Raw genomic sequence first — 23,508 nt, forward strand, 5'->3', positions numbered from 1 at the left:
TTGTTATTATTCTACTAAGTATTTAGTTCCTCTACCCCTCTCCTTTGTTATTATTCTAGTAAGTATTTAGTTCCTCTACTCCTATCCTCTGTTATTATTCTAGTAAGTATTTAGTTCCTCTACTCCTCTCCTTTGTTATTATTCTAGTAAGTATTTAGTTCCTCTACCCCTCTCCTTTGTTATTATTCTAGTAAGTATTTAGTTCCTCTACTCCTCTCCTTTGTTATTATTCTACTAAGTATTTAGTTCCTCTACCCCTCTCCTTTGTTATTATTCTAGTAAGTATTTAGTTCCTCTACCCCTCTCCTTTGTTATTATTCTAGTAAGTATTTAGTTCCTCTACTCCTATCCTCTGTTATTATTCTAGTAAGTATTTAGTTCCTCTACTCCTCTCCTTTGTTATTATTCTAGTAAGTATTTAGTTCCTCTACTCCTCTTCTCTGTTATTATTCTAGTAAGTATTTAGTTCCTCTACCCCTCTCCTTTGTTATTATTCTACTAAGTATTTAGTTCCTCTACCCCTCTCCTTTGTTATTATTCTAGTAAGTATTTAGTTCCTCTACTCCTATCCTCTGTTATTATTCTAGTAAGTATTTAGTTCCTCTACTCCTCTCCTTTGTTATTATTCTAGTAAGTATTTAGTTCCTCTACTCCTCTCCTCTGTTATTATTCTACTAAGTATTTAGTTCCTCTACTCCTATCCTCTGTTATTATTCTAGTAAGTATTTAGTTCCTCTACTCCTCTCCTTTGTTATTATGCTAGTAAGTATTTAGTTCCTCTACTCCTCTCCTCTGTTATTATTCTAGTAAGTATTTAGTTCCTCTACCCCTCTCCTTTGTTATTATTCTAGTAAGTATTTAGTTCCTCTACCCCTCTCCTTTGTTATTATTCTAGTAAGTATTTAGTTCCTCTACCCCTCTCCTTTGTTATTATTCTAGTAAGTATTTAGTTCCTCTACTCCTATCCTCTGTTATTATTCTAGTAAGTATTTAGTTCCTCTACTCCTCTCCTTTGTTATTATTCTAGTAAGTATTTAGTTCCTCTACTCCTCTCCTCTGTTATTATTCTACTAAGTATTTAGTTCCTCTACTCCTCTCCTCTGTTATTATTCTACTAAGTATTTAGTTCCTCTACTCCTCTCCTCTGTTATTATTCTAGTAAGTATTTAGTTCCTCTACTACTCTCCTCTGTTATTGTTCTACTAAGTATTTAGTTCCTCTACTCCTCTCCTCTGTTATTATTCTACTAAGTATTTAGTTCCTCTACTCCTCTCCTCTGTTATTATTCTACTAAGTATTTAATTCCTCTACTCCTCTCCTCTGTTATTATTCTACTAAGTATTTAGTTCCTCTACTCCTCTCCTCTGTTATTATTCTACTAAGTATTTAGTTCCTCTACTCCTCTCCTCTGTTATTATTCTAGTAAGTATTTAGTTCCTCTACTCCTCACCTTTGTTATTATTCTAGTAAGTATTTAGTTCCTCTACTCCTCTCCTTTGTTATTATTCTAGTAAGTATTTAGTTCCTCTACTCTACTCCTCTCCTCTGTTATTATTCCAGTAAGTATTTAGTTCCTCTACTCCTCTCCTCTGTTATTATTTTAGTAAGTATTTAGTTCCTCTACTCCTCTCCTTTGTTATTATTCTAGTAAGTATTTAGTTCCTCTACTCCTCTCCTTTGTTATTATTTTAGTATGTATTTAGTTCCTCTACTCCTCTCCTTTGTTATTATTCTAGTAAGTATTTAGTTCCTCTACTCCTCTCCTTTGTTATTATTTTAGTATGTATTTAGTTCCTCTACTCCTCTCATCTGTTATTATTTTAGTAAGTATTTAGTTCCTCTACTCCTCTCCTCTGTTATTATTCTAGTAAGTATTTAGTTCCTATACTCCTCTCTTCTGTTATTATTCTAGTAAGTATTTGTTCCTCTACTCCTCACCTTTGTTATTATTCTAGTAAGTATTTTGTTCCTCTACTCCTCTCCTCTGTTATTATTCTAGTAAGTGTTTAGTTCCTCTACCGCTCTCCTTTGTTATTATTCTAGTAAGTATTTACTTTATTTTATTCCTCTCCTTTGTTGTTATTCTAGTAAGTATTTTAATCATCTACTAATCTCTTCTGTTATTATTCTAGTAAGTATTTACTTCCTTTACTCCTCTCCTTTGTTATTATTCTAGTAATTGTTTAGTTCCTCTACTCCTCTCCTTTGTTATTATTCTAGTAAGTATTTAGTTCCTCTACTCCTCTACTTTGTTATTATTCTACTAAGTATTTAGTTCCTCTACCCCTCTCCTTTGTTATTATTCTAGTAAGTATTTAGTTCCTCTACCCCTCTCCTTTGTTATTATTCTAGTAAGTATTTAGTTCCTCTACTCCTCTCCTTTGTTATTATTCTACTAAGTATTTAGTTCCTCTACCCCTCTCCTTTGTTATTATTCTAGTAATTATTTAGTTCCTCTACCCCTCTCCTTTGTTATTATTCTAGTAAGTATTTAGTTCCTCTACTCCTATCCTCTGTTATTATTCTAGTAAGTATTTAGTTCCTCTACTCCTCTCCTTTGTTATTATTCTAGTAAGTATTTAGTTCCTCTACCCCTCTCCTTTGTTATTATTCTAGTAAGTATTTAGTTCCTCTACTCCTCTCCTTTGTTATTATTCTACTAAGTAGTTAGTTCCTCTACCCCTCTCCTTTGTTATTATTCTAGTAAGTATTTAGTTCCTCTACCCCTCTCCTTTGTTATTATTCTAGTAAGTATTTAGTTCCTCTACTCCTATCCTCTGTTATTATTCTAGTAAGTATTTAGTTCCTCTACTCCTCTCCTTTGTTATTATTCTAGTAAGTATTTAGTTCCTCTACTCCTCTCCTCTGTTATTATTCTAGTAAGTATTTAGTTCCTCTACCCCTCTCCTTTGTTATTATTCTAGTAAGTATTTAGTTCCTCTACTCCTATCCTCTGTTATTATTCTAGTAAGTATTTAGTTCCTCTACTCCTCTCCTTTGTTATTATTCTAGTAAGTATTTAGTTCCTCTACTCCTCTCCTCTGTTATTATTTTACTAAGTATTTAGTTCCTCTACTCCTCTCCTTTGTTATTATTCTACTAAGTATTTAGTTCCTCTACTCCTCTCCTCTGTTATTATTCTACTAAGTATTTAGTTCCTCTACTCCTCTCCTTTGTTATTATTCTACTAAGTATTTAGTTCCTCTACTCCTCTCCTCTGTTATTATTCCAGTAAGTATTTAGTACGGCATTCAGTCAAGGTCATTGCTCTTTTTGCACTAGTATGTGTGTGTGTTTGTTATTTTGTGTCTCTGTGTGTGTGACGGCAATGAGACAGCCTATAAGGAGGAGGTCAAAGACCTGGCAGTGTTGTACCAGAACATTAACCTCTCCCTCAATGTCAGCAAGACAAAGGAGCTGATCGTGGACTACAGGAAACGTGAGGGCTGAGCTCGCCCTCATTTACATCGACAGGGCTGTAGTGGAGCGGGTCGAGAGCTTCATGTTCCTTGGTGTCCACATCATGAAGGATCTATCATGGCCCACACACACCAACACAGTCGTGAAGAGGGCAGGACAATGCCTCTTCCCTCTCAGGATGCTGAAGTGATTTGCCATGGACTCTCAGATCCTCAAAGTTCTACAGCTACACCATTATGAGCATCTTGACTTGCTGCATCACCACTTGGTATAGCAACTGCTTGGCATCCAACCGCAAGGCGCTACAGAGGGTAGTGCGTACAGCCCATTACATCGCTGGGGCCAAGCTTCCTGCCATCCAGGACCTCTATACCAGGCGGTGTCAGAGGAAGGCCATAAAAATTGTCAAAGACTCCAGCCAACCAAGTCCTAGACTGTTTTCTCTGCTACCGCATGGCAAGCAGTACCAATGCACCAAGGCTGGAACCAACAGGACCCTGAACAGCTTCCACCCCAAGCCATAAGACTGCTAAATAGTTAGGTAAATAGTTAACCAAATAGCTACCCGGACTATCTGCATTAACCTGTTGTTATGATGATTTGTGATACAAGATTCATTCATGTATGGAGAGATCATAATCTGTATGTGGACAGAGAACAAGGACAAGCCATGTGATATTGGTGTCACGTGTGAGTAACAGAAGGTCAGTGTGCCAAGATATATTGGGGGCCACTGTTGATAATCTTAGGATGGGTGCGTGATGGAATGGCCTGGCTAGGGTGCCACACTACACTAAGGAGGTAGATGATATGGTGGTAGATGAGTGACAATCAATAATGGTTAGCAACTGGATAAGATAAAAGTAGATTGGAAGGGCAGTATATAAACTGAGAGATTTTGTATGGAAGTCATTCAGATGGCAGGAGGCTATGTCCGTACCCCCTGTCATTGAATCCAATATTGTGACCATTAAATGATGACTGAATCCAATCTCCATCTGTGTAACTGCTCTCTTGCATCTTGAACTTCTCAATACCAGAAACGCATCATACACCTGTTTTGCACAAACTTTTTTGTCTCATCACATACACGGCTGCTACTGTCACTTAATTCCTAGTTATATGTACATATCTACCTCAGTTACCTCGTACCCCTGCACATCGACTCGTTACTGGTACCTTGTGTATATAGCCAAGTTATTGTTACTCATTGTGTATTTATTTATTATAACGTGTTTTACTTTTCTATTGTTTCTCTATTTTCTTTCTCTCTGCATTGTTGGGAAGGGCCAGTAAGTGAGCATTTCACTGTTAGTCTACACCTGTTGTTTACAAAGCATGTGACGAATTGATAAGCTCTACCTGAGCAAAGAGCTTATAGCTGCCAATGTTCCTGAAAAGGCCTAGTCTAAGGTATCATCCCAAATGGCACCCTATTTCCTTTATAGTGCACTTTTTTTGACCAGGGCCCATAGAGCTCTGGTCAAAAGTAGTGTACTATGTAGGGAATAGGCTGCCATTTGGGACGTAGCCCTAGTGTTATACTGTACTGGGTCCCTATAGGAGATGCAGTATTTACTGTATAGTGAGGTGTTAGTGATCCTCCAGGAAAACAACTATCTTTGGTCTGGTCCTCCCCAGGCAGGGAACACCTCACAGAAGAGAGCTGAGAAGTTCTGTCAAAATACAGTCATATTGGAAAATATGTGGACATAGTTTTACAGTCACTACAAACAGTACTGTAATATTCAGTCATTCAGCCATTGAAAGCCATTGGATGGCTGTAAACATGTAGCAGTCAGTATGATATTAGTTCAGGGTCGCCTTCTGAAGGGAGGCTTGCTGCTGTGTTGTGATTGAAATGGCTAAACAGCGGCTTGCTGAACGTCTCCATTAAAGTGCTCGCCTAAACAGTAGACCCTGCTGTGTTTGACGTCTGTACTAATTTGACATGGAGTTCAGAAACCCCATGGCTGTTTTCCATACCACAAACATAGCTGGCCTTTGACTTTCACCTGACAGTAACATAGTAGCCAGACCAGACCAGGCCCCAGCCACGGTAAGAGAGCTGTGGTGGATAATGTCTTGCAGTGTTTTTCTGCTTTAAAGCCTTCCAGCTGAGTGGCCACAGTTAGTTTTGTGGTTATCCCTCTGACGTGTGCGGAGGCAACCCAGCCCAGCCCATCACAGCCAACCCCAGCCCAGCCCATCTCAGCCCATTCCATCTCTGTCCATCCCTTTCCAGCCCCTCCCAGCCCCTTTCAGCCCTTCCCAGCCCCTCCCAGCCCAGCCAACCCCAGCCCAGCCAACCCCAGCGCAGCCAACCACAGCCCAGCCCATCTCAGCCCATCCTAGCCCCTCATCCCAGCCCCTCCCAGCCCATCCCAATCCATCCCACCCCAGCCCCTCCCGGCCCCTCCCAGCCCATCCCACCTCCTCCCAGCCCAGCCAACCCCAGCATAGTCCACTGCTTTCCTTTCCCTGTCTAGTTGCCAACATTAGCCTCAGTCAGCCAATCATTACACAGGGAGCCCTGCCAAAGCTTTAAATACCAGGAAATAACACCACATGCAGGGCAATTATTTTTGTGAAAAATTACTCAGGGTTTCTATTTGTGATAAACCCTCTTTCTTAGCGGAGAAAGATGATGCACAGTTGGCCCTTTCACGTCTGAGCGGAGGACTGCTTTGCAACGAAACATTGATAAGCTGTCTGGTTGAATATTAAGTTTGACTTTATTTAAAAAACGCATAAAAAAATATTTACCAAATTATAAAAAAGGTAGAGAAAAGCATTGGAATGTAAAGAAGGGTAGAAGAGAGGGGTAAACTTTAAGATGTGTAGAAATACATACAGAATAGGATGGTAGTTGATATAGTTGAGCTGTTGATTATTCTGAAAGGCAATGTAAATGTATACTGTAGGGCTGTCTGTGATGCTCTCATCACACCGTCACACACACACACACACACACACACACACACACATACTATCTATTGCATCTTAGACTATGCCACTCTGATAATGATAATGACATCGCTCATCCATATATTTATATATTCTTATTCCATTCCTTTACTTAGATTTGTGTGTATTAGGTTTTTGTTGTAGAACTGTTAGATATTACTTGCTAGATATTGCTGCACTGTCGGAACTAGAAGCACAAGCATTTCGCTATACTCGCATCTGCTGACCATGTGTATGTGACGTGTATTTTTTTGGGACATACCTGTACACACACACAATCTTTTACTGAAACACAGGGTTCAGTCCTGTCTTCCTAACCCCAGGATGTCTTCAGGAGAGGTAGAGAGAGAGAGAGGCAAACCTTGAGTTGTCCAGAGAGGAACTGAACAGACCGAGCAGGCTTTATTCCAGCAATAAATATGAATCAGTAGACTGTTTTTAGTGTACTTGGGTGTCAACGTGGGGCTATAATGTGTGATATTATTGAGCACTTGGACTGGAACAGAATGAGATGCCTCACAGGCTGGCTGGCTGCCTTGAGGTTTAAAGCTGCAATATGTCACTTTTTGGGCGACCCGACCAAGTTCACATAGAAATGTGAATTATAGATCTGTCATTCTTATTGAAAGCAAGTCTAAGAAGCAGTAGATATGTTCTATGTGCACTATTTCTAGTGCACATAGAAGACGTTTTTGCGTCTTTTACTTTCGGATTTCTACACCAGCTTCAAACAGCTGAAAATACAATATTTTTAGTTATGGAAAATATATTTCACAGCGGTTTAGATGGTACAATGATTCTCTACACTATACTTGCTTGTTTTGTCACATAAACTGAAATTATGCAAACTATTAGAATTTTAGCAACCAGGAAATGGCAGAGAGATGTCTGCATAGTGCACCTTTAAGGACAGCAATACATACACTGAAAGGCTCCATGCAATATGTTTTACTCTATTTTGAATGTTTAACTAATATCTACTTAAGTAGTTATTATTAACATATACATTGTATTTACAGATCCTTCCTTGGAGGTCATTGTTACGTTACAGTTTACACATGCTATTTATCCACCTGCTCATTGACTGAATGTTTTAAACTGATCAGCCCTACTGTATCTATCTTTGTAGGGAAATTAAAACCCTACACCCTTTCTGCATGGAGGAATCAGCGGAGGAGGCCATAGTTGATGCCCAATTCATGTCAAAATTTCCCCAGTAAGTTGGAAGTCTTATTTAACCCATTCATCGAGGACATTAAGTGATTTAAAACATTGTTTATTTATATCACCAAGATCATTTTCAGAGTTTGCATAGCTTTTGATGTCCTTTGATACTTGTTAGCCCGGCCTAGTGTACGAAACCAACTCAATGAACGGAGCAAGAATAAACCTCTTTATAGATAGAGAGTGAGAGAGGAAGAGAGAGAGGGTGAGGGGGGTGCTGTGGGATTATTTAAAATACTCTTTGAAGAGATAGGGTTTCAGATGTTTTCGAAAGATGGGCAAGGAGTCTGCTGTCCTAGTTCCAGGGGGAAGGTGGTTCCACCATTGGTGTGCCCGGACAGAGAAGAGCTTGGACTGGGCAGAGTGGGAGCTGACCTTCCGTAAGGGTGGTAGGGCCAAGACACCAGAGGTGGCAGAACGGAGTGCTCGGGTTGTGGTGTAGGGTAGCCTGAAGGTAGGGATGGGCAGCTCCTCTTGCTGCTCCGTAGGCCATGGTCTTGTAGTGGATGCGAGCTTCGACTGGAAGCCAGTGGAGTGTACGGAGGAGCGGGGTGACATGGGAGAACTGCAGCATTCTGGATAAATTGCAGAGGTTTGATAGCACAAGTGGGGAGCCCAGCCATCAGCGAGTTGCAGTAGTCCAGACAGGAGATGACAAGTGCCTGGATTAGGACCTGCGCCGCTAACTGCGCCGCTTTCTGCTTTGATGTTTGCAGAGAACGACAGGGTGTTGTCCAGGGTCACGCCAAGGTTCTTTGCACTCTGGGAGGGGGACACGGTGGAGTTGTCAACAGTGATGGAGAGGTCTTGGAGCGGGCAGGCTTCCCCGGGAGGAAGAGCAGTTCCGTCTTGTCGAGGTTGAGGTGGTGGGTCGACATCCAAGCTGAGATATCTGCCAGGCACGCAGAGATGCGTGTCGCCACCTGTGTGTCAGAAGGGGGGAAGGAGAAAAGTAGTTGGGTGTCATCCGCATAGCAATGATAGGAGAGACCATGTGAGGATATGATGGAGCCGAGTGACTTGGTGTATATAGACAGAAGAGGAGAGGGCCTAGAACCGAGCCCTGGGGGACACCAGTAGTGAGAGTACGTGGTGCAAACACAGATCCTTTCTACGTCACCTGGTAGGAGCAGCCTGCCAGGTAGGATGCAAACCAAGAGTGTGCAGAGCCTGATATGCCCAGCCCTGAGAGGGTGGAGAGGAGAATCTAATGGTTCACGGTGCCGAAGTCAGCGGATAGATCTAGGAGGATGAGAACAGAGGACAGAGAGTCAGCTTTGGCAGTGCAGAGAGCCTCCGTGACACAGAGAAGAGCAGTCTCGGTTGAGTGACCCGTCTTGAAGCCTGACTGGTTAGGGTCAAGAATATCGTTCTGAGAGAGGTAGCGAGAGAGTTGGTCAGAGACAGCACGCTCAAGTGTTTTGGAAAGAAAATAAATAAGGGATACCGGTCATCCTTCTTTTCAAAGTGGTTGACAATGTCGTCCGCAGAGAGGGAGGAGGGAGGGGGAGGAGGATTAAGGAGGGGGGAGAAGGTGGAAAATAGTTTTCTAGGGTTAGAGGCAGAAGCTTGAAATTTAGAGTGATAGAATGTGGCTTTAGCAGCGGATACAGAGGAAGAAAAGGAAGAGAGGAAAGGACGATAGGTCCTCCGGAAGTTAATTTTTCCTTAATTTTAGCTCAGCTGCCAGCAGCCCTGTTCTGTTAGCTCACATTGAGTCACTCAGTCATTCTATCACCCCACTGTAAATTAGTGGAAACAGATTAAGTCAATATAGTCAGTCAGAGAGAGGTGTGATGCTGGGCGCCAGATAATAGGGCATGTAAATAAATTGTTAGCTGGCGCTGATGCCCGGCCGCTAGCTGTGGAGAGAATTGAGTCCCCCTTTGAGAGTAGAGGGATAAAGCAGGAGGTACTCTCTCTCTCTCTCTCTCTCTCTCTTTGCTCTCTCTCTCTTTACCTCTCTCTCTCTCTCTCTCTCAGTTCCCTCCATCAGAGCAGATTCATCATGCCTCTGGCACTTCCCCCTCTCTTGCCAGCCATTCAGATTAGTCCTCATAAAGAGAGAGCCAGAGCAGAGCAGAGCTGTGTTTCCCACAGAGAGAACTCTGACGTGACTGCAAAATGCTGCTCACCTAACGTTATTCTCCTTTCAAGACTTATTGCTAGGCAGGGCTTAACAATATGTACTCTTTTATCTTTGTTTATGGAACATGTGTGGGATTGAGAGAGGGATATAGTTTTCTCTTTTCAATAAGAGTTATCATCATAAATTTAAGAGGGAGGGTGGAGAAGGAGGGAGAGAGAGGGAAGGGAGGCCTTCTCCTCTCCTCTCCTCTCCTCTCCTCTCCTCTCCTCTCCTCTCCTCTCCTCTCCTCTCCTCTCCTCTCCTCTCCTCTCCTCTCCTCTCCTCTCCTCTCCTCTCCTCTCCTCTCCTCTCCTCTCCTCTCCTCTCCCATCCTGCTTGGTCTGGCTGGCAGTTGTTTGGCAGACAGCCTCGTCCCTATGTCAACACAGTAACACTTAAACGCTGGGCTGGGCTGGGTTGGCCACTCACTGTCCAACAGCAGTCTGCCAACCTCGCTCTCTCTCCACCTCTCTGTTCAACACATGGCTTCTGGACCAAAGCTACTGTAGGGCTAGGAGGTTTTCCTGGTCAGCCAGGCCCAGCAGGGTCCAGAGTTTTCCCTGGTCACGCCATGATGTGGCCCTAACCATAGGGTGTCTTCACTATTCACCCAGATACGGTATGTACAGTTCATTCGGAAAGTATTCAGACCCCTTGACTTTTATCACATTTTGTTACGGTACAGCCTTCTTCTAAAATTTATGAAATTGTATTTTTTCCTCATCAATCTACACACACCCCATACCCCATAATGACAAAGCAAAAACAGGTGTTTAAAAATTTTGGCAAATTTATAACAAATAAAAAACAGAAATATCACATTTACATAAGTATTCAGACCCTTTACTCAGTACTTTGTTGAAGCACCTTTGGCAGTGATTACAGCCTCGAGTCTTCTTGGGTATGACGCTACAAGCTTGGCACACCTGTATTTGGGGAGTTTCTCCCATTCTTCTCTGCAGATGCTCTCAAGCTCTGTCAGGTTGGATGGGGAGCGTCGCTGCACAGCTATATTCAGGTCTCTCCACAGATTCTATCGGGTTCAAGTCCGGCCTCTGGCTGGGCCACTCAAGGACATTCAGAGACTTGTCCTGAAGCCACTCCTGCGCTGTCTTGGCTGTGTGCTTAGGGTCGTTGTCCTGTTGGAAGGTGAGCCTTCGCGCCAGTCTGAGGTCCTGAGCGCTCTGAAGTAGGTTTTCATCAAGGATCTCTCTGTACTTTACTCTGTTCATATTTCCCTCGATCCTGACTAGTCTACCAGTCCCTGCCGCTGAAAAACATCCCCACAGCATGATGCTGCCACCACCATGCTTCACCGTAGGGATGGTGCCAGGTTTCTTCCAGACGTGACGCTTGGTATTCAGGCCAAAGAGTTCAGTCTTGGTTTCATCAGACCAGAGAATCTTGTTTCTTATGGTCTGAGTCCTTTAAGTGCCTTTTCGCAAACTCCAAGCTGGCTGTCATGTGCCTTTTACTGAGGAGTGGTGTAACAGCTGTTAAAGTACTTTGTGAATTTCACCAGGTTCATATATTAATATAGCATGTTGATTTGTTATTATGCATGCCTGCATCCTGGGAATAGGAGAGTGTGTACTTACGTTTTGCCCTGCGTGCTCGTGCTAAAATAATTTTGATGCACTATGAGAGGTAGGCACGCTTTTTCTGTCGTCTTCAGAAAAGTTAGATTCCTTTAAGCACAAAGTCATACACACATATTCATGTTTTGTTCATGAATAATGTTGTATATTTAGAGTTTACTCATAGGTGGATGGTATTGTTAAGATGCAATTATAATTGTACGTTTTAGGATGATATTAACATTCTGAATTCAACATGTGGTTACTAGCTAGCTAAGTTATTGTATGTGTGAACGATGGCTAGCTTCTCGACTGATCCCAGTCCTTTGTATTGTGCGTCTATGTTGTAGAAAGAGGCGACAATGGGCAGAACATATTTGTGCTCTACAAATGTTTTGTAATTTCTTTTGGATTGCAGGTATGTGGTTTTATCTATGTAAAATGTATGTTATGTGTTGATACATTATAAGGAGAGGCTGTACTCATTTTTGTATTCTAGAAATAATTTTGATGCACTATGAGAGAAAGAGGTGACAATGGGCAGAACATATTTGTGCTCTACAAATGTTTTGTAATTTCTTTTGGATGCAGAGAGAATTCTGATTCATTAAAACAGGCTGATCTCCGAAGTCCACGTCTATAGGCCCAATCAATCACACACAACGCAGAGCTACAGCGGTGCAGTACAGCACCGGTTACATTGGTGCCTTCTAGACCCGGATTCATCGTTGATCGACGTCAGCTCAATCACCGAAGCGCTGCTGCTCTAGAGACTCTGTTTACATCATTGAGGTACTCCTGCCGCCTTGTGGCAAAAAGCGGATCTGCAGTCTATTCTCTCCTGTTCAATTTTTTTCTGACTACGATGTATTGAGAGTGCTGTTTATGGTTAACTAATATTGAAGTGCGTTCATCAACAGACATTTTGACATAACATTAGTGGTTTAGTGACATGGCATCTTATATTGGTGATGATGAACCCAAATTTACTGCTGGGAGGGGGAGGTTTTTCTCATACCCTGATCAAACCCTTGTAAAGCGTGTAGGTGCAGTAGGTTCCCCCATGTTTTGCTCCACTAAAAATACTGGTGAAAGCCCTTCATCTAGTGTTAATCAAAATGCCCCTGTAGATGGTTTAGCTGAGCTGGTCACTCAGCTAGCCCAGGAAATAGGGAGCTCCATTAGGGAGGAAATACAGAGTGGCAGGTCCAGCACTCATGAGCCACCAGTAAGTACAGAGACGATAAGTGATCATCACTCAGAGTCTTGCAATCAGACGTGAAGGAATCTCCTACGTATAGAGGAGATGGTACAGACAAATGCTCCATTCATGAATGGGAGGAGTTGATGAGAATATACTTGAGGAGGAAGGGATGTCCTGTTGGGGAACAATCGGATGAGATGATTAGTCGATTATCTGGCAAAGCAAGAGACATGGTAAAGATACATTTACGTAATGAGACAACTGTTGATCCTAAAGAGAAGCCAGAAATTGTATTTGACATTCTGAAACAGAATTTCAGTGAATTGGCCTACTCATGCATGCCTTTAGCTGCATGATTTTTACACAGAGAGGCTGTTATGGAGTATTTGGTTCGATTGAACAAGGCCGTAGATGTCGCTGACGAGGATCTTAAGAGACAAGGTAAGAAGATTGACAGCTCCAACTCAGATGTCGTCATGATGTTTGTAACATACTGCCTTGACCCCAAACTGGCAGCAGTATTCCAAAACAAGTCTGCTGAGAAATGGACTGCAAGTGAAATACAGGAGAGAATCTATGAACATGAACGCTGCAGAAAGGCCACCATGTGTCATTCTACCACTGTATCCTCAAAGCAAGTAACAGTACATCCCCAGACAACTCCGTTTGAAGGCGGGGCCAATGCTGGTGCGTGCAGTGACACTTCTCTCACATCAAGCGCCAAACAAGATGGGCAGAGTGCAAGCATCGAGAGGCTCATTCACCTGCTTGAACGTACCTTAGAGAAGAGCATACCACCTGTTATGGTTTCACAGACACAGGCCAGGGCGCCATCTTTCCCCGCCCAGCCCTTCAGGCGTAGGGAATGCAGGGTTTGTGGCTCAACAGATCACTCCACTGTGATGCACTGTAAACATGAGAACCTGTGCTTCTGGTGCTTTTCCCCAGATCATTGGAAGTCAAATTGTCCAAAACAGGGGGAACGCTATGCCAATCCCGATGTTGAGAGACGCCCAACACAGCAGCAGAGAAACCCACCACAGCAGCAACCGTTAAACTGACACGCCCACAGGTGAAGGGGGGAAATGTGGGTATTCAAATGTCTACCCCCAAGAAAGAATCTGATGATCTTGAGAAAACATATTAGATTTTGTGCTCTGATGCGAAAGAAGGAGAGAAAATTGTTATGTTAGGTTCACAAGAGGTTGAGGCTTTTTCAGATTGGTTTTACACCTCTGTGTCTGTACATGGGAAAGTGCAGCTTAAGGGCGTGCTTGACACTGGGTCTATGGCCTGTACATTGAGTGAACATACTGAGCAGAGACTTTTGGAAGCAGGTGCCCTTCCTCAGCAATATCAGCCTCCTAAAGAGTTAGTGTTAGTGGGTTGTGGGGGGAAGAAGGCCTCACCAAAGTGTTTCTATGACTTGGAGATGCAAATCTATGGGATTGATGTTGAAGTGCCCACCCTAGTTGTTCCTGGACAGCGTGATGATCTTATCCTGGGATCCAATGTCATTAAGCATCTATTGCATGAGATGAAGGGCACTGACGAATACTGGAAGCTAGTCAACAACATGGATGGCCAGACTCACTCACCAGAGGGTGAGCAGTTTCTGCAGATGATGACAAGTGTCAGAAGATGGAAGGGACAGAAAGTTGATGGCAAGATTGGGACCGTGACGCTCACTCAAGCTGTGACTCTTTTTCCCAAGACTGAACACTTAGTTTGGAGTAAGCTTCCTAAAAATGTGGCATTGTCTCCAGGCAGCACTGTAATAGTCGAGCCTACGAGGTCAAAGGTCATGCCCAGAAACATACTTGTGGGTAGAGTTATTACGCCCATGTGGGGAGATGGCTGGGTCCCTTTAAAGGTAGTAAACTGTTCAGATAAACATCTCACTCTGGACTGCGGAGAAGCCAGGGTTTATGTTCACCGTATCCATCTGGTTGATGACAGACCCTTCCGCCTACCATACAGAAGGGTTCCGCCTTCTGTAGCTGAGGAAGGTATTAACAGATATGGAGGAAGTAGGCCTTATACGCAAGTCGGTTAGTGAGTATGCCTCCCCTTTAGACATGGTATGGAAGAAAGACGGGAGTCTGAGGTTATGCACTGACTTCAGGTGGATGAATGCACGAACGGTGAAGGACGCTCATCCCCTTCCTCATCAAGCAGATTGCCTCACAGCCCTTGGTGGTAGTGCATTTTTCAGCACCATGGACTTGACCTCAGGATTTTATAACGTTCCAGTTCATGAAGAGGACAAGAAGTACACAGCCTTTACCACACCGATGGGACTTTATGAGTACAATCGCATGCCACAAGGTCTGTGTAACAGCCCGGCCTCTTTCATGAGAATGATGTTAAGTATATTTGGGGACCTACATTTCTCAAATCTCCTTTGTTACCTAGATGACTTGTTGGTCTTTGCACCTACTGAGGAACTGGCTCTGCAGCGACTTGAAGTTGTGTTTAGCCGTCTAAGTGCCAACAATCTCAAACTAGCACCCAAGAAATGCCACTTCCTACGAAGAACAGTGAAATTCCTTGGACATATCATTAAAGAGGACGGTGTGTCAGTGGACGCTGAGAAGGTGGAGGCCGTTGCCAAGATGAGCCAAGCTCAGCTGATGGAGGCAGACGGATGCACTCCCTCTGCTCGGAGGCTGAAAACCTTCTTGGGTATGGTATTAAATTACCAGCACTTCATTCCTGACTGTTCCGCCATAGCCAAGCCTTTGTTTGCACTCACTGGGGGTCAAAAGAGAAGAGGAAGAGATGGGAGGAAGAAGGGCAACAGTGGGATTTTCCAGAAGCTGACGCTATTGGATTGGACTGAGGAGTGTGTTGTTGCATTCCAGAAGCTGAAGGATGCTCTTTTGAATTGTGTCCTGCTGGCTCACCCTGATTTTGAGAGGCCGTTCATTCTCTTCACTGACGCTTCTTTGGATGGTCTCGGGGCTGTGCTTTGTCAAGTGCCTGAAGGTGAAGATAAAGCAAGGCCCATAGCATTCGCGTGCAAGACCCTGAGTAAGTCGCAGAGAAGGTATCTGACACACAGACTTGAATTTCTAGCAATGAAATGGAGCGTGTGTGAGAACTTCATTCACTGGCTTAAGGGGCATGAGTTCACTGTCTGGACAGATAGTAACCCGTTAACGTACATCGTGACAAAACCCAAGCTGGACGCTTGCGAGCAAAGATGGGTTGCCAAGCTTGCACCGTACAACTTAGATTTGAAGCGTATCCCAGGCAGCAAGAATACAGTAGCAGATACACTGAGCCGCGACCCCTTCGCAGTGACTGTCATGCAGAGACTGATGAGGGAGTCCTACCTAGCACTTCTGTCTGAGGCTGTTGGGACGCTGAATGATGATGTCCAAGATGGCTTCCGGTGGGCTTCTTATCCCCAGGAGAGAACCTCCTTGACCACTGCTGAAGTGAAAGCCAAATGTCAGCTCCATATTGACTGGGAATGTTCAACGGAGATGCAAGCAATCCAGCTTGGTTCCAACATCCAACAGCTGCTTTCTCCTGGTATTGACACTTTGCCTGAACTCTCGCATGAGGAACTTTGAGGTCTCCAGCTGCAGGACTGTGATTTCCAAGGTCATCCCTTTCGTCTTGAATAAGAAACGGCCCACCAGACGAGACCGATATGATGTGTCTTCTAAAGTGTTGTTGCCGATGAAGTAGTGGGACCGCTTGATCCTAAGAGAGGGAGTTCTGTATCGTGTCATTAAGGAGAGTCACACAAACCGGAGAAAGTTCCAGTATGTCTTACCAGAGGTGTTGCGACTCAAAGCAATGACCGGCATTCACGACCTTGCAGGACATCAAGGCCAGGCTAGAACTCTAGCCCTGGCAAGACAGAGGTTTCTCTGGCCTGCAATGGAGAGAGACATCAAGGAGTATGTACGCTGCTGCCAGAGATGCGTTCTAGCAAAGACTCCAGAGCCAGCAGCTAGAGCCCCGTTAGAGAGTATCATAACCTGCTCTCCCATGGAGTTGGTGTGTTTGGATTTTTGGACAGCGGAAGACAGTAAGAAGAACTCAGTTGACGTTCTGGTGGTGACTGACCACTTCACTAAACTTGCCCATGCATGGCCATGCAGAAACCAGACAGCCAAGCAAGTAGCTGTGGGATCATGTCTTCTGTGTCTACTGATTTGCTGCAAGGATCCATACTGATCAGGGCGCGAATTTTGAGAGCGAGTTAATAGCAGAACTGCTTAAGCTCTCCGGTGTCCAAAAGTCAATAACCACGGCATATCACCCTATGGGGAATGGAGAGACTGAACGCTTCATCAGGACTTTAGGCAGCATGCTCAGGAGTCTCCCCTGAAAACTAAAGAACATTGGCCTGAACAAATCCAGTCATTGACATTCGCCTATAATGCCACTGTTCACAAGACTATGGGCTATGCTCCATTCTTTCTCATGTTTGGTAGGGTCCCTCGGCTTCCAGTGGATGTGACGTTCCACAATGTCTTGGACGACTCCAGTGTTGTGGATTGCAACAAGTATGTTGAGACTCTGATCACTGGGCTGAAGGAAGCTATGAGTGTTGCCCAAAGGCACACTGACAAGCAACAGAGACGACAAGGTCGGGAGCACGACAAGCGGGTTAAAGGCATCAGTTTGTCCATTGGGGATCATGTCCTCATCGCCAACAAGGGTGAAAGGGGCCGCCGCAAGTTGGCTGACAAGTGGAATCGCGAGATTTTCACAATGACTTGAGTCAATCTACAAACTCACACGTACAGAATCCAAGACTGCGATGGCAGAGAGAAGGTGGTTCACAGAAATCTACTGCTGCATGTGAACTTCCTGCCATTTGAAATTGATGATTCAGAGTACTTCAATAACAGTGATGCTGCAGGACCTTCGATCAATGTAGATGCAGGAGAGGCCATGCACTCCGGCGATGGACTGGACAGGGAAGACATGGAGGACTCTGGGGAGGAAAGTGCATATTGGATGGCGGAGGATTCAAGCGATTACTCCGAGCTCTGGACATCGGATGGAAAGACAGAACCAGAAGAACCTCGCCTGCCTGAGGAAAATGACCTGGGAAGCACCTCTGAGATCCTGGAACTGATTCCTTCAAACCCTCTGATCAATGATCTAAGGCCAGAACCACTGTTAGTCACCATGGCCCCTATCCCAGTGGCGGGTCGCACAAGGGCGGGGAGGGTAGTTAAACCAGTCAAGAGACTAATTGAGTCAATCCCCCAGAAGGTGCAAGTTTAACATAGTACAGAGATATAGTACAGAATGTTTTTTTTATGGCTATGAAGGTAGATATAGTGTAAGAGGCACTATGCATCTAGGGGCAGTTGAATTATGATATTAACATATCATCATTCAACTGATGATATTAACATTATGAATTCAACATGTGGTTACTAGCTAGCAAAGGTATTGTATGTGTGAACGATGGCTAGCTCCTCGACTGATCCCAGTCCTTTGTATTGTGCGTCTATGTTGTAGAAAGAGGCGACAATGGGCAGAACATATTTGTGCTCTACAAATGTTTTGTAATTTATTTTGGATGCAGAGAGAATTCTGATTCATTAAAACAGGCTGATCTCCGAAGTCCACATTTATAGTGGGCTCCCGAGTGGCGCAGTGGTCTAAGGCACTGCATCTCAGTGCGTCACTACAGACCCCCTGGTTTGATTCACAACCGGCCGTGATTGGGAGTCCCATAGGGCGGCGCACAATTGGCCCAGCGTCGTCCGGGTTTGGCCGGTGTAGGCGGTCATTGTAAATAAGAATTTGTTCTTAACTGACTTGCCTAGTTAAATAAAGGTAAAATAAATAAATAAATAAATAAAAATAGTCTCAATCACACACAACGCAGAGCTACAGTGGTGCAGTACAGCACCGGTTACAGTGGCTTTGGTCTGGTCACTCTACCATAAAGGCCTGATTGGTGGAGTGCTACAGAGATGGTTGTCCTTCTGGAAGGTTTTCCCATCCCCACAGTGGAACTCTGTTAGAGTGACCATTGGGTTCTTGGTCACCTCCCTGATTGCTCCGTCCCCAAGAACGTAGCAGCTCTAGGAAGAGTCTTGGTGGTTCCAAACTTTTTCCATTTAAGAATGATGGATGCCACTGTGTTCTTGGAGACCTTCAATGCTGCAGACATTTTTTTGTACCCTTCCCCAGATCTGTGCCTTGACACAATCCTGTCTCGGACCTCTATGGACAATTCCTTCGACCTCATGACTTGGGTTTTGCTCTGACATGCACTGTCAACTGTGGGACCTTATATAGAGAGGTGTGTGCCTTTCCAAATCATGTCCAATCATTTGAATTTACCACAGGTGGACTCCAATCAAGTTGTAGAAACATCTCAAGGATGATCAATGGAAAAAGGATGCACCTGAGCTCAATTTCAAGTGTCATAGCAAAGGGTCTGAATACTTACAGTGGGGAAAAAAAGTATTTAGTCAGCCACCAATTGTGAAAGTTCTCCCACTTAAAAAGATGAGAGAGGCCTGTAATTTTCATCATAGGTACACGTCAACTATGACAGACAAAATTAGAAAAATAAAATCCAGAAAATCACATTGTAGGATTTTTTATGAATTTATTTGCAAATTATGGTGGAAAATAAGTATTTGGTCAATAACAAAAGTTTCTCAATACTTTGTTATATACCCTTTGTTGGCAATGACACAGGTCAAACGTTTTCTGTAAGTCTTCACAAGGTTTTCACACACTGTTGCTGGTATTTTGGCCCATTCCTCCATGCAGATCTCCTCTAGAGCACTCGTCTCCCGAGTGGCGCAGTGGTCTAAGGCACTGCATCGCAGTGCTAGCTGTGCCACTAGAGATCCTGGTTCGAATCCAGGCTCTGTCGTAGCCGGCCGTGACCGGGAGACCAATGGGGCGGCGCACAATTGGCCCAGCGTCATCTAGGGTAGGGGAGGGAATGGCCGGCAGGGATGTAGCTCAGTTGGTAGAGCATGGCGTTTGCAATGCCAGGGTTGTGGGTTCGATTCCCACGGGGGTATGAAAAATAAAAAAATTATGTAAGTCGCTCTGGATAAGAGCGTCTGCTAAATGACGTAAATGTTTTGGGGCTGTCGCTGGGCAACACGGACTTTCAACTCCCTCCAAAGATTTTCTATGGGGTTGAGATCTGGAGACTGGCTAGGCCACTCCAGGACCTTGAAATGCTTCTTACGAAGCCACTCCTTCGTTGCCCGGGCGGTGTGTTTGGGATCATTGTCATGCTGAAAGACCCAGCCACGTTTCATCTTCAATGCCCTTGCTGATTGAAGGAGGTTTTCACTCAAAATCTTTTTTTATTTTATTTTATTTCACCTTTATTTAACCAGGTAAGCCAGTTGAGAACAAGTTCTCATTTACAACTGCGACCTGGCCAAGATAAAGCAAAGCAGTGCGATAAAAACAACAACACAGAGTTACATATGGGGTAAATATATATACAGTGTGTGCAAATGTAGCAAGTTATGGAGGTAAGGCAATAAATAGGCTATAGTGCAAAATAATTACAATTAGTATTAACACTGGAATGCTAGATGTGCAAGAGATTATGTGCAAATAGAGATACTGGGGTGCAAAAGAGCAAAATAAATAACAATATAGGGATGAGGTAGTTGGGTGGGCTAATTTCAGATGGGCTGTGTACATGTGCAGTGATCGGTAAGGTGCTCTGACAACTAATGCTTAAAGTTAGTGAGGGAGATAAGAGTCTCCAGCTTCAGAGATTTTTGCAATTCGTTCCAGTCATTGGCAGCAGAGAACTGGAAGGAATGGCGGCCAAAGGTGGTGTTGGCTTTGGGAATGACCAGTGAGATATACCTGCTGGAGCGCAGACTACAGGTGGGTGCTGCTATGGTGACCAATGAGCTAAGATAAGGCGGGGATTTGCCTAGCAGTGATTTATAGATGGCCTGGAGCCAGTGGGTTTGACGACGAACATGTAGTGAGGACCAGCCAACAAGAGCGTACAGGTCACAGTGGTGGGTAGTGTATGGGGCTTTGGAGACAAAACGGATGGCACTGTGATAGACTACATCCAATTTGCTGAGTAGAGTGTTGGAGGCTATTTTGTAAATGACATCGCCGAAGTCAAGGATCGGTAGGATAGTCAGTTTTACGAGGGCATGTTTGGCAGCATGAGTGAAGGAGGCTTTGTTGCGAAATAGGAAGCCGATTCTAGATTTAACTTTGGATTGGAGATTCTTAATGTGAGTCTGGAAGGAGAGTTTACAGTCTAACCAGACACCTAGGTATTTGTAGTTGTCCACATACTCTAGGTCAGACCCGTCGAGAGTGGTGATTCTAGTCGGGTGGGCGGGTGCCAGCAGCGTTCGATACATGGCCCCATTCATTCTTTCCTTTACACGGATCAGTTGTCCTGGTCCCTTTGCAGAAAAACAGTTCCAAAGCATGATGTTTCCACCCCCATGCTTCACAGTAGGTATGGTGTTCTTTGGATGCAACTCAACATTCTTTGTCCTCCAAACACGACGAGTTGAGTTTTTACCAAAAAGTTCTATTTTGGTCTCATCTGACCATATGACATTCTCCCAATCCTCTTCTGGATCATCCAAATGCACTCTAGCAAACTTCAGACGGGCCTGGACATGTACTGGCTTAAGCAGGGGGACACGTCTGGCACTGCAGGATTTGAGTCCCTGGCGGCGTAGTGTGTTACTGATGGTAGGCTTTGTTACTTTGGTCCCAGCTCTCTGCAGGTCATTCACTAGGTCCCCCCGTGTGGTTCTGGGATTTTTGCTCACCGTTCTTGTGATCATTTTGACCCCACGGGGTGAGATCTTGCGTGGAGCCCCAGATCGAGGGAGATTATCAGTGGTCTTGTATGTCTTCCATTTCCTAATAATTGCTCCCACAGTTGATTTCTTCAAACCAAGCTGCTTACCTATTGCAGATTCAGTCTTCCCAGCCTGGTGCAGGTCTACAATTTTGTTTCTGGTGTCCTTTGACAGCTCTTTGGTCTTGGCCATAGTGGAGTTTGGAGTGTGACTGTTTGAGGTTGTCTGTCATAGTTAACGTGTACCTATGATGAAAATTACAGGCTTCTCTCATCTTTTTAAGTGGGAGAACTTGCACAATTGGTGGCTGACTAAATACTTTTTTCCCCCACTGTATGTAAATAAGGTATTTCTGTTTTTATTTTGTCAAATATTTGTAAAAACCTGTTTTTTCTTTGTCATTATGGGGTATTGTGTGTAGATTGATGAGAATAAAAAAATCTATTTCAATTTTAGAATAAAGCTGTAACGTAACAAAATGTGGAAAAAGTCAAGGGGTCTGAATACTTTCCGAATGCACTGTATGTGTGGGATGGCTGGCCTGGCTGACTGGTGCCTCTGGTGCTTGCTGGTGCCAGACCTGGAATCGTTATGGCGTCTCTGGCAGCACTTCACCACAGGTTAGTCGGTTGTAGATAAACTGTTTTGTGGTAGCCATTGGCCAAAATCTGACACATTCTTGATCTGTTTCCAGACTCTGGATAATTATAATAAAAACGTTTTTTGGAAGACTAGCCTCCATTGCAGTGCACCTGGCTGGTTGGTAGACTTCTTTCTCTTCCACTTTACCAGATGTTTGTTGTAACAGAGAGGACATGTACCTTATGTAATCTCCCCGAGGGGGGAGAGAAACAAAGATAAATAATTTGATTTATATTTTATTGTTCATTAGTAAGCCTAACACACCAGAAGTTCTGACACGTTTGTTGTGTCAAGTTCTGGTTTGATCTCTGCTTGTTGTGACACGAACCCACAGAATAATCTCCCAGATGATGAAAGCAGCAGTCTGCGCCAGCGTTGTTCACTGTTTCCACATCTCTACTGCTGCCTGCAGGGCCCTGACACTCACTCTCTCCTCTCCTCCTCTCTCTAAATCCTCTCCATGCTGTTTCTTTCTGTACATAATCCACAATTAAGGTGAGATTGCAGACCTTGTAGTTAACAGTACGGCACGGTGCTCCAGTATGGGGGAACATTTTTATATATTTATTTTTTGAAACCGTAGCTACCAGCGATGCAAAGCAGGAGGGAATTGTAGGTATCAGATACATTTTATGTGGTGGCATGTTTTAGTAAAAGTTTGTCAACAAAATGAGCAAGGAGACTATGACCTTTATCGAGGAGTCTTGTTCTATGGCCTTTAGCAAGGAGGCTTGTTCTATGATCTTTAGCAAGGAGACTTGTTCTATGACCATTATTCTACTTGTATTCTGCTGAGCTGGATCTAGTATTATCACAAACCAGCAGTTACATGTAAAAATGTAAATTGTTTGTTGTCAGCAGCACTGCAGTTAGCTATGCATTGCGTTACTAAAAATGGTTTACTGTCAAATGCCTAATTGTGTTTGTTTACTAATCAGAGGTGTAAATAGAAAAATCTGTTTTATGATTACCTGTCAAAATCTATTTTCATCTATCTGTGAGATTAGCCAACATCCATTTACAATTGTTGAAATACAATCTCAGCCCACTCAAAACGTTCATGGCTAGGCAAAGTCAGGAAGTCAGTTGTGCTTATATCCCTCTCCAAAACTCTGTGTCGACAGATGCTAGTATTCTACCGTCAGATGAGATACTTTCACAAGGCTTTCTCTCTGCAAGTAATCAAGGTGATAGACAGTGACACATTCAATACACTCTTGCCTGCATCCAGCTGATCTAGGGTGTAATCGTTAGTCCAAATCGAGAGTTTCTATTGGACAAATTCAGGTAGTCTATCCCCATTTCGTTGCGCTTGCTTCCATTTAAGAAACGTTTGTCAACAGAATCGGTGGAATGAACACAACCCGATCACCCGCACACACAATTCACTTCCATAGCAGCCACATACAAACAGCATCATCACTTTGCTCGTTGTATAATTCCTTGCATATACACTCTCTCCTCCTCTCACCTTTTCCCTTCGTTTGTTGACTCCAGTGTACAACACAACAGCTGTCTGTGACCAGG

The 23,508-nt window shown here is 43.8% G+C and overlaps 1 protein-coding gene across 1 annotated transcript in view; it reads left to right on the forward strand.

Annotated features, from left to right (window-relative positions):
- Positions 1-23,508, forward strand: part of npas3 (neuronal PAS domain protein 3) — a gene marked incomplete at both ends in the record, with an annotated part of 490,733 nt that overhangs the window by 209,547 nt on the left and 257,678 nt on the right. Inside the window, one exon of the mRNA XM_084144362.1 lies at positions 7,517-7,603. Within this exon, the coding sequence (XP_084000488.1) occupies positions 7,517-7,603 (87 nt within the window). The remainder of the gene's footprint in view (positions 1-7,516; positions 7,604-23,508) is intronic.

This window comes from Coregonus lavaretus (assembly GCF_964263955.1).
Source record: "Coregonus lavaretus genome assembly, chromosome: 27".
Classification (NCBI taxonomy): domain Eukaryota; kingdom Metazoa; phylum Chordata; class Actinopteri; order Salmoniformes; family Salmonidae; genus Coregonus; species Coregonus lavaretus.